A 12,251-nucleotide genomic window follows, 5' to 3' on the forward strand; every position below is an offset into this window, starting at 1 on the left:
TGGACATTTCGCTTTTGCTGCCCTTCAAATTTCCTGTATACTCCTAATAGTTACAATTCTTACGAGAAAAGTGCTAAAACTGCACAGCGGAAACAAGGAAATTGTCAAGATCCGATCATGACGCAGAAATACCAAAGTTAAGTTATGCTCGTGTCCAGTCCAAGTTCCTGAAGCTTAGACGGTCAACCCTGTCAAATTGCAATAATATAATCTAGTAAACATAGATGAAGAGACAGATTGTTCCTGATCCACCAAGCATTCTAGGACTAAATTTTGCAAATGGATTGGCACCAGAAACCGACTGTAAGTCATCAGCTTTGGCTTCTCAGTGGAATGACATTCGACACACTTCAATTTAGTATCGTTTGCGATCGTCTGAATGTAAGAGTTTCGTCAAGTTTCCTGGCATACTCTGAGAACCGATGAGCTATTTTGCAGAGCTTAGAAAAGTTCTTTTCCTTCCATCAAAGCATACCTTAAAATCATAGATCGTTGTCGTCCGGACATATCTAAATCTCAAATATGGAAGCATGTCAGTCTCCTAATTTAGAACAGGATTGGTCATTGTGATCACTTTAAACATTAAATCACAGGAACATCAACCGTGTCAGGAGCATCGGATTAGCTTACAAGCTGTTTACAGATTGGTGTGATTTAGAACATGCAGTCCGGCTTTAGGCAACGCTTTCTTTAATTTTAACGTGAAGCATCCCCCTAGTTTATCAAAGCGGCATTGCCCCTCCTAGCAATCTAAAGTCTGGATCGTTTCTTAGATCATCTGGCGTTAAGCAACTCTTAGCAACCATTCAAAAGGTCCTCAAGTTATCAGAGACAAACCCAGAACACCCAACTTCTGTTCCCATACATAATTTCATATTGTTCAACTCAAGGGGCGAATCAGAACAGAAATAGCAATCAATCTTGTTATTTCCCAGCAGATGAATCGAGTACATCTAGAAGCTCACAAGGTATGAGTTTTACTTTTACAATGGCATACACTCTGCTTAATTGGAGTCCCCAGCCCCACACACATCTTTTATCGAAGAGACGGTAATAGATGAACGAATAGTGGTAAAACATAACTTTAGTAACAAGCAATATAACAACCAATATCTAACTTCTTATGCTCATCTTTCATGCTTAGCTTCTTAGTCTCTTGTGATCACCAAAATCAGAACTTTGATCAGATGTCCCTGTCCCTCTTGCACTCCGGGGACATCGTGGGGTACCTCTTCCGATCAGTGCAGTAGTTGTAGATGGTGTATCTCGAGCGCACCCACTGGAGCCTCCGGTACTGGAAGGCATCGAGGTCCTGGAACTCCTTCTGGTCCCACCACCTCTTGCCCTGAGTGGCGCAGAACTTGGCCTCAACCGAAGCTTCGCACCCGTCAATGTGGAACCCCTGGTAGGAGGCCACAAATGGCGCCTTCGACCAGTCAGTCTTCTCGAGCCCTCCCCGTGTGGCCCAGTCATCTGCGTTCCACAGGCTCGAGTAGAGCTTCATCGGCTGGTTGAAGGGGAATTTCAACCCCAGGTCCTTGCTGTTCTTGAACACCCGGATCGGCACGCTATCCACGAAGAACCTGCACGAAAGCAGATTGAATATCAATACTGAACGAGCTCGATTTAACCATAGGATCATAGGTTGAGTCATTCGCGAGAACCAATTCCTATCTATAGATGAAAACATAAATTTAGTTTTATTAGATAGACTAATTCTATGAATAAGAAGTTCAACTACTCATGATTTTTACATAGTGTGAAACAATTTTTGAATTTTTTTTCCTTGTTTTCCATGTGCTTTTGAGCTGTGATTAGCAAGCAGCAATCACATCCTCAAAGACCAAGATGGACATAACTGTTGATTCACTCCCCCACAATTGACCCACGAAGTTTAAAAAACAGTGAAAGAAACCAACAAAGAGTGATTGGTAGCAATCTCTTGCCCAAGTCTTGTCGGAATCGAAACATTGAAAAAGCAGTGCCTCAAAAAAGTGAGTCCTAACAACCCCCACTGATATTCGACCCAAAAAAAAAACACAACCCCCAATGACAAAAGCAGAGCAAACAGTTGCAGGAATCGCTCTTGATTTGTCTCATCTGTTTGACATAGGTGCTCTGTTTTTGTCGGGGACTAGTTTGAGAGTGAGATGTGTGAGCTGGATCCAGGGGACTCTGTAATCCGATGATTGTGACACTTGGAACCAGCAAATTTAAAAAAATCCCAGAAAAGATTGTGTTGAGAGATGTAACCAAAGGGAAGAGACACTTTTTTCTATTTATTTTTCTCAAGGGAAGGAGGTAGTGGGGTAAATTCATTTCTGGGAAAGTTGATGAGACAGTACAGCTGCAGTTTCTTAAAGTTGGTACCAGAGCTCGGGAAGACGACAACCCAAGTCAGAGTGAAGATTTGATCTAAGATCTGTTCTATGGGAATTAGCCCGGTTGCCAGTAAGAAGATCAGCTGCTGCTCGCTACGACGCTAGCTGGCTCTGTTCTTTCTCTCTAGCGGATTCTTATGTATTGTAACGAATAATAATAACAATTCCCACTTGCCATGAGACAGAGAGAGAGAGAGAGAGAGAGAACAAGAAATCATGTTGACCGGTTCTTGAGATCGAGACTTTTGATTAGAAAGGCTCATGCCCCCGTCTCACTATCAAGTCAAACTTGGTTTGACAGACAGCACAAAACAAGATTCAGCTTAAAAAGGAACACGAACTGACGGTTGAGCGTGGATTCTAGTTATAATTGATGATTACCCTGTAGATATAATTTCTCTCTCCTTAAGTACTTCATGAATATATCTCAAATTTATGTTTAGTGAAAAAAAAAAAACAGGGTCATCGGGTGGTGTTGAAACAGAGCGTAGAAATAGAACAGGAAAGGAAAGAAACTGGGGACTTACACAATCTGATACATGTTCCAGAGAACAGAGTAAGAGTGGTAGGAGGAAGTGGGATCAAACCACAGGTAAATCCTCTGTTCTCTGTCTCCTTTTCCTCCCGTGAACACATTGGTCTGCAATATGTATGGCTGCCCAGTCCTGTTCCCCAAGAACTCAAAGTCTATTTCATCATGCTCTGAGTTTTGAGATGAGAGCTGCAATGAAAGATCACATCTCGGGTAATGAATGATCCCATGCTGAAGAAAGGGGGAAAAGGGGGAAAAAAACAGAGCAACAAGACAAGCCCCAAAGGAAGCAATTTCGAGAAGAAACCAAGATGATGATCACTTTAGAAAACAAACATCCATCCTTGTAAACCCCATTTCTATAACTAGATCATACACTGACGAGGCATTCTGCCTTTCAATGCCACGAAATGTTCGACAAAAGGGGCAAGAGTTACCCACATAGAAAGCAGTGACTGTCCCTGCAGAATCTCCAGGAACCAACTTGATGTCCATGCTGAAATGCCCGAACAGGTAAGACCCCTTGGATTGAAAGCCAGTACCTTTATTGACCAAAAGAATCAAACGAAAACATTAAAGTAAGCCAAGAATGGAGAAGGAATCAAAGCCAAAGAGGGAGTTAAGTCTCTTCAAATGTTCAAGGTGGCATGTTTTCTCCAACTTCCGAACCACACTCTCTGCGTCCATACAAACTCACCAGTGTATTTGTCCAAATAGAGCTGTATCTGAGAGCCACCATTGTAGTACTTGATGTGATCAAAAGCCCATGTGGGCACATAGTTCCTACCGAATGGCACTGGCACAGGCTTTCTTGGAGCAGCCCCCATTGCTGCAGAAGCCAACAGAACAACACCCAGAAACAGAGCCCATGTGTGTGAAGTAGCCATTTATCTGATTCCTGCAAAAAGAACAGCAACAGAACAAGCAACTTCAGCTATGGAAAATCAAAAAATGAAACGCTCCCTCATAGCCTTCCAGCAAGAGAAACGACATAACAGAGCCAATGGAGCTCGGGATCAATACCCTTTCGACAGAGAGGGAGAGAGAGACAGAGATGAGGGGAAAGTGCCGGAAGGGAAGCTGTATATGTAGGGGTCAGAAATTTTTGAATCCACAGGGAGAGGAGAGAATGAGTATTATTGAAGGGTGTGCAAGGAAATTTTAGTTTTCTTTTTTTTCAAACAATTTCAAATTTTCATGGCCCAATTGAAGTTTGGCAAAAAAAAAAAAAATGGCTTCGATCCAATCATTTATGGCCAATAATGGTACAGTGGCAATATAGCTAGACTGTGCAGCGTGCATGGCAGGTGGTACAACAATTGTTTATCTTTTTCCCCTCTTTGGACTTTGGGGAGAGACTCGAGGAAAGGTGTAAACGAGTACTTTCTCTCTCTATCTCATTCTTTCGTTGTTTTCTTTTCTATGTTGTTTCGGAGTTCGGTACTCGTGTTCGTGTCGGTGTGGCGATGTCTAAATAAGAGCGTCGGCCATGTAGAGAGACTGAGAGAGAGAGAAAGAGAGAGAGAAGGACAAAATTGGGAAAAAAAAATCGGAAAAAGTTCAATTAAATACTTAACCTTCGTCGGCCATGTAGAGAGACTCAGCGAGCGAGAGAGAGAGAGAGAGAGACAAAAATGGAAAAAAAAAAACATTCGGAAAAAGTTCAATTAAATACTTAAGCTTCATTTATTTCATAAAAAAATAAATAAATATTTATTTATTTATATCACTTATAAAAAAATAAATAAAAACTACTTTCAACGTCTACACAAATGTTTAAACACAAATTATTGTCAGTAGTAAAAATATTTTTTTTATCGACTTATTATTTTAAGCGACATATGTGATTATTTTTAGAAAAATAATTTCAAATCACTCATATTACGTGAAACAGATAAACCTTGAAGGGATTCCATTTTCCCAATAGACAGATTCAAAATTGATCTTACTTTAACTAAAACCTCAAAGTGACTAACTCAATTTCAAATAAGGATCCGCACTTGCCGACCTGCCAAATCTTCGCCAACCGACGAGAAAGTGCGAGCTTCTGTGGCAATGAAGGAGGCATTATCATCCTATGCCTTTTTTGGGTTTGTGGTCTTCTTCTTTTTTACTTCTTTTTTAACCTGAACGAGCGCCTCCTGTACCTTCGTCGGCCAAACACAGAAGAAGCTTGAGATTGTCAATGAATGTTCTTTTTTCGATGCTAGTATGTCGAAATGTTTCGTACCGAGCATGTATCCGCTAGTAAGAATACTCGATAGAGAAAATATTATTGAACGTTCAATATGACTCATCTATCTAAAAGCCAGTTGTCCGTCCTGTCATTTTGGACGTACTAATTGCATACATTGAACATCAATATACCTAATATGACTCGTTTTTTGTGGACCTTATCTAACATCATAATGCACGATCCAATGCACCTACTGCTTCATTCATTCATATTGATTGAGCTGCGACCACACAGCATGGGCCACGGACCTGCCAATGTTAAAAATCGTCCTGTCGTGTCTTTTTATTCCTTTTGGCGGCATTTTCGGGGTGAAAAAAAACATATAAAAAAGTATTTGATTTTCATTAAACCTCGACGTATCTTTGTTGTGTCAAAACTGCAGAGTGATTGGTATGTGTTTTGTCTTGCTCATGGTATTAAGGGGACAAGCTCTTCCCAATTTTCCTTCATGTCTAGGGTTTCGCAAATGCGCTTTGGGCTTTTCAGGATAACTTTTCCACGTTGGCATTTTTTTCATTCAAACTAAATGATTTTGCGTCCATCAGTTCTTATATTAAAAATGATGTAAAAGTTATGGGCGGCTTGGAAAAGAATATCAAATTAATAGATTAAAAAAAAAGAAATTCTTTAGTTTTGTTATTTATCAAACCAAAAAAAAAGCCAACGTCGATCTAATTTCGACTTAAAGAATCACGTGATGCGTTCATGAAACTTTCATATGTTCGTTATGGAGCTTCTTGTCTAGTTCTAAAAGATTCGCCTATCCTTTCAACTTTCAAGACCGGCCTATTAAAGATAAGCGGAGGGACGATCCTCGTGTAATTTGATCATTTCGATGACATAAAGGGAAGAAATTAAGAGTGCCCAAAACCCTAATCGCTATTGAATACCTCCAAATGGCAAAACCCATTTAATCTGAAGGACCATAGTCAATTCGGTCATTCATGCGTCTTTAGATTAAGGGATTCACATCGGAAAGTCTTACGGGAAATGCACCAATTCACGTAATGCTCCATACCTTGAACTGCGCATTGGCGCTCAACTTACATCTCAAAGTTATCATTTGGGTTCTTATTTTGCAAGTGACGCATCGATCATGTCGGGATTTCCGGTTTAAATGTACGATGAAATCAACGAGTGACGATTTGCAATCTTTGAGGCTAGTACATAATCTACATGAATAAGGAAAAGCGGGGTAGAGCTAGGGTTCATGCATGGGAGGAAGAAAACAAAAGAGAGATTTAATGGTGACATATGATATCCCACCAACCATGTATCTTTAGACAGAAGGGGCAGCTCGGGCGTAGCTGGAAGAAGCCTAAACATCATCTCACTTTGACTTAAGAACGCAAATGACAATCATACTTTTTTCGGACTTTATTTTTTTTAAAAAATAGATTTTTTTATTTTCATTCCCTGAACGAGTTTCTGAATATAGACACGCGTTTGATAACGGCATAAAATATCTATTTCGCAAATAGAAATTCGTTTGAAAATAGTATAAAATTTCTACGATTGCAGATCACTGGGCCATGGCCCAAAAGCGGTGGAGGGTGGCTAGCAATCGGAGACCAATTCATGGCGAACGAAAGTCGAGAACCGGCGACGAGCGGCAAAGATGCAATAGAAGCAATCGGCGGTAAACGGTGATCGGCAACCGGGGATGGGGGGTCAAAGATCGACGGTGGAGACTAGTCGCATGCGACAGGGATGCAAAAAGGAGCGAGTAAGCAATGAAAAAAATTCTTTTTTTCTGTTTCTCTTCCAAGAAGAGAGGTTGTAGAAAATTTCTACTTCTTATTTCTATTACAAACCTAGTTTTTGGTCAAAAAATTATCTTGAAAATACAAAAATGAAATTGTATTACCATATGGATTTATATTCCAAATTTGTTCCCTATAACATAAAAATAAAAAAAATAAGAAATAAAACTGTTGTCATGCACGCCTTTCATTTGTTTTGCGAAGAATAACTTTTAGGAAATTATTTTTTGAAATTTGTAAAAAATTTTAATTATTTTAAAAAAATATTAAAACAAGAAATGAAAGTTTGTATCACTTAAAATAATTAATCGATTTTTCATTATTAATAATAATTAAATTTAAATATTTTTGTGAATGATATAGATATTTTTCGTTCACTTATGAAAGTTTATAAATGATATAAACGATCAATTTTTAGATATTTTTAAATTTTTCGCAAAATCAACAAATCCAAAAAAAAAAAAAACAGGGCCCATTTTTGAGTTTGATTAAACGCGGATGAGGATGTCGACATTCAATGTTTGAGACCATCCACGTGTGTATGTCTTGTGGGTCCCCCACTAGCGCATGCTCCTTGATTCCCTGATTCGGTCCATTGACAGGCGGACACGGACACGCCTCTTCATCCAAGCAGCGTCCTTCGTTTTCATGTACGGGATCAAAGCTGTGACGTAATAAATATTTCGCGAATCTCTCATAAAGAGTAAAATTTTCAAAATGCATATTTATATGATTTGGAATTTTCATACTCATATATCTTGAGTAAATAAATTAAGAAAATGCGTGAATTGCGACATTAATATTAAGCAAGATGTAAAAAAATAAAAATAAAAAACCTATCTAGGTATATTCTAATAGTGCTTGAAGTTGCTTCGAATATAGGAATTGTTAAGAGTAAAATTCGTGAACATATTTTACAGGATCAAACCTATGGGACTCAAAGAAAACGAAAGACTCGATAGCTGTTTAGCATGTAGTGGTTATCTCGTTCACTTCTTTCTTGATAATTAATTGAGGTCATAAGACTCTATCATTGACGTAATGCATGAAACCACCGATAGGAGCTCAAATCTACATATTCTCTAATACTTGCCTAATATTTATAGTACCGGTGGTCAGCATGTCCATTATATGTTAGTCGAGTGCTTAAAGAGATTTGCATGAGCATTTCATAGCAACTTTGATTGTGTTTGGTAATTCAAATTTTTAGTTAGGATATGCTCGTATATGATAGGATAAGAAATTCAAGAATTTCGTTATATCCTATCTACTTTTTGGTGAACTGCAGATATAATATGAGATAAGTAGAGGAAAGGTGTGGCTAAGATCGGCTCTGTTTTGCTAAAACATCAGAATACTTTGGAAATTATTCATTGATAAGTCCCGATGAGTGGGTTATTGTTGAATAAAGATTTGTGACATCTAAATTTGAGCATCACATTTATCAAAGCGATCTAGCAACACCGGGGGTCTTAATTTGAAATCAAATAATTTGAAAATGACTCATTGGCCTTACTTGTTGTCTTTTCGAGTGAGTAAACAAGTGCTGAATAATAAAATTATTTTGGCTCATCCACGAGTTGAAAATGCACTCATGCGGGTCGTCCAAGATGGTTGTCTTGAAAGTCGATGATTAACCTTGAGTTATTCATAACATATTAAGAATATTTGCGAATGTTGAAAATGTTCAAGTAATTAAAGAACGATGGATGTGATCTCATATCATGCCAAGCTATCAATTAAAGAACGATGTCGTGACAATACTCGGCTTTGCAACCGGAGACCCTTTGTCGTCGGAGAGGCGGCCAAGCACGGTGGAGAGGTGGCTCGGTGTGGAGCGGAAACGGTGATTGTGGAAAAAACTTGGTTCTCCTCGAGTATGCTCTCTTGAAAATTCCTATTCATTTCTAGCCCACCCCTTTTCCCAGGATATTTTTATCCCGTTTATATCTCCTCTATATCCCTTTTATCTTATCCCGGATATCCACCAAACACGGGATATGATAATACATATCCTATCATGATTTTTATTCTGACGACCAAACGTATCGTTTAGGTTTTTATATTGCAAGGAAAAGTGATTAATTACTTTAATGAACGATCTTAGTTGCCTTTGATTGAACCTTTTTGCTTCTTTTTATGAATGGACAAATGTTGGTGTTTCCCCGTGCATCTTGGTAAAAGGGGATAAATCGACATTGAAACTAATTCAAATAACTTAATATACCTAAAGTGTCAACCCATGTGCCTAGCTTTGACAAACAAAATAAAGAGAGATATCATTGCTTGCTTTGACCCTTTATACTTACTTCTCATCAGTCAGCGAATTTACCAATTATGCCGAACTATTCCCATCCAAACACTTCATAATTCTAGCAGGGACAAAGGAATTAATCTAATCTAACATATAAAATACTAATTGAAAACGGTTGAATGTAAGTTTGTAGTCGAATGGAATCATCGCGAAATTCCTCATGCATTGCACTAATTTAGGTGTCACTCGATTTGACCATCATCGAAACTATGAATTGACCCGTAAGAAATTCTGTTCGACCTTTTTTAGAAGTCGTATATAACGAAAAATAAGTTTACCCATTAATTATTTTTCCGAGTTGATATTTCAAGCATTGTGGCCGTTAGATAAGAAAGACTGCGCGATTTTCTGAACTTGCAAATCTAGGGTTTCGAGCTAAAAATAGAAGGTAGGGTTTGGGTTGGGGAACATCAATGCTTACCAGCACTATTATGCGTGTAGCCGCATTTAATTATTAAGCACAACTAATCTCGCTAGCTGCATTTACTTTCTTTGTTGCTACCAATCAAACTAAACAGTTGGCATTTATCCCGAGAAGACAAAAGAAAAAAGAAGGTAAGACTTTTGTTCTCCTTTTTCGCAAAAATCACCAAAGTCGTGCAGCAATAGATGGCCACAATCAAGGGGTGATATATTCAATGAAAAAACAATGACAAGTCTTCTCAAGAGATTTTTGGCAGGTGGCAATGAATGTGTAGATTTTGTTAAGGAGTGATCATAGGTAGTTCTTAGACAACGAAAGAAAGAGAATTTATAATTTCTAGTGGACTTAGTTTCCTCATTTTATATGTAATCATTGTCGTCAAAATCAAAATGTGTCTTTATAAAATATGTTTATGCGAAGCTTCGAGACCACTCGTTAATAAGATCCCAACAAACACGGTAAGAACATTACTAGGGATGTGTTTATAAGTAGGGGTACAAAACCCAAATAGGGTCGGTCTGAAAGTCAGAGAGCACGAAAGAACTAGTCCAGTTTTGGAGCCTATTTTTATTTTATTTTTATCATCAAGCTGATCGGGGCTTTCGGGGTACAAAGGGCTTTGCCCGAAATGGCCTACCCTAGTCCGAAAAGTACTATTTTAAATTTTTGTAAAAAAAAATTAAACTAGGAAATCAAATAAACATGAAAAATCAACACAATTACGATCTAATCACAACTATACTAATGAGCGCGCCCTCGACTTTTTTCACATCTTAAAAGGGAAATTTCAGTTTATAGGTATATTCGATGGATACCTAACGAACCAATACGGATGCATGTCCACTTATTTTATGGTAGGACCAAAATTTTTAACTCTCGTTGGTGTTGCACAACATAATCAAATCCTTATTTGTCATTGCCGGATAGTCAATTTAAAGTAGAAAGAGAGATGTTATGAACGGTACCCTTTTCTGCTCCCTGTTTTAGTTTTATCCCCACCAGAATACCATCAGCTTAATCTCTAATCATTTGGTTAATTTGGCTAACCTAATCCTCTATTTTCATCACAAAATTACTGCGTAAGTGCATCGATTCCCTTTTTTGGCCTTGGCAAAGGCAGATCTATGTAATTTTTGCATGCGAGAGAGAGAGAGAGAGAGAAACATCGTAGTCCAACTGCTACAACTTCAAAACAAAACAAGCTCCAAATAATACAATGAATTTGTCATAATAAGGATAGGAGTCACACGCTCAAAGAGTGAATCTATGAATTCTTCAAACCAAAATCGGTCGAATCCGTCTTCAATAACAAGTACACACCGAGATCTTTATCTGTTGCTGCGACTTTACCTTTCGGGAGTATGCGTCTAGGTTCGGCATTAACACCATCGTCATGCAAAATAAAAAAGATTGAATGGGCACATATATGATAGCGAGAGCAAAACTTTCACGAAACTCCTCCGATTTCTTTCGAAATTGAATTTGTATGCTAACAAAATTCAAGGAAAGCAAAATCCAGAAAACATACACTAAAAAACTCCCCAAAACGGGATAAAGAAGATTCCAGATTTAGACTATATCGAAAGAAAAATGCTCCACAAACAAGAGAAAAGCAAGAAAAAGAAACAAAGAACTGAATCAGTCTAGGAAGGAAGGAGGGAAGGAAGAGATCTAGCTCAACTCTCCCTCTTATCTCCACTCAACTTCCTTCTTCTATCTCTAGGGAGGATCCATCGTCATTTCTCTTTGCCCAGTTGAAATGAACATCCAAAGGTCAGTTTTTTGCTCTATTTTGAACTCTTGCATTCTTCCTGCATGGGATTCCAAAGTGCACATAATATAGATATGCACTTTAGAATTATTTCCCTAATCTTATTGCGAGCCGTATCCTTTTTTATTCTTATAATGCTGCATTTGATCGTCAAGATATGAGCTAGGATAGGATACATTTTATTCTATCCGGTGTTTATCAGCTGTCCAGGATAGGACAAAGGGTGAAGATAGCCGGGATTTAAAAAAAAAAATTCAGGGGAGGGGTGGGACAGACCAAGTTAGGATTTCTCAATAGAGCAGACAAGAGAAGAATCGGATTTTTCCCACACCACCGCCTCTCCGTCGCTTTGGGTCACCTCGAGGGGAGGGCGGGGTGTGGGCACCTCTCTTGCAGCAGTGATAGTCAAGTATGGCCGCCTCTTTGGCGATGCCAAGCTGGGGTCTCTAGCCGCAAAATTAGATATCTCCCTAACCTTGTTCTTTAATTGATTTTTTGGCGTGATATATGATCATGCCCCTCATTCTTTAACAACTTGAATATTTTCAATAATCAAAAGGGGTTTCGTCATGTTATGAAGAACTCGAGGTTGATCATCAACTTTCGGAATGGCTCTCAACATTCAAGAGAGCTTTCTCGGGCGACTTGCATGAGTGCATTTTCAACTTGGAAAAAGAGGCCAAATAATTAGATTATTCAACACTTATTTACTCACTTGATAAGATAACAAGCAAGGCTAAAGGATTCGACTCCAAATCAAAACCCCCGATTCTACGAAGTCTACGCCGTCGTTGTGCCCTAATTCAAATGGCACAAATCTCTGCTCAATG

The 12,251-nt window shown here is 38.6% G+C and overlaps 1 protein-coding gene across 2 annotated transcripts; it reads right to left on the reverse strand.

Moving 5' to 3' along the window:
* Window positions 1-900: 900 nt before the first annotated feature.
* Window positions 901-4,545, reverse strand: LOC115745351 (xyloglucan endotransglucosylase protein 2). 2 transcript variants are annotated; one of them, XM_030680871.2, is made up of 6 exons: window positions 4,526-4,545; window positions 4,126-4,129; window positions 3,611-3,813; window positions 3,355-3,455; window positions 2,909-3,102; window positions 901-1,583 (listed from the first exon to the last, which is right to left on the reverse strand). In XM_030680871.2, exons 3-6 carry the CDS (start codon window positions 3,798-3,800, stop codon window positions 1,184-1,186), a joined length of 885 nt encoding a protein of 294 aa, XP_030536731.1. In that variant the 5' UTR covers window positions 3,801-3,813; window positions 4,126-4,129; window positions 4,526-4,545; the 3' UTR covers window positions 901-1,183. The 2 variants fall into 2 exon arrangements, with proteins under 2 accessions (XP_030536731.1, XP_030536730.1); XM_030680870.2 differs by lacking the exons at window positions 4,126-4,129; window positions 4,526-4,545 and adding an exon at window positions 3,937-4,041 and having other exon boundaries at window positions 3,611-3,811.
* Between the last annotated feature and the right edge of the window lie 7,706 nt (window positions 4,546-12,251).

The sequence above is a fragment of the Rhodamnia argentea genome, chromosome 8 (genome assembly GCF_020921035.1).
Source record: "Rhodamnia argentea isolate NSW1041297 chromosome 8, ASM2092103v1, whole genome shotgun sequence".
In the NCBI taxonomy this organism is placed as follows: Eukaryota; Viridiplantae; Streptophyta; class Magnoliopsida; order Myrtales; family Myrtaceae; genus Rhodamnia; species Rhodamnia argentea.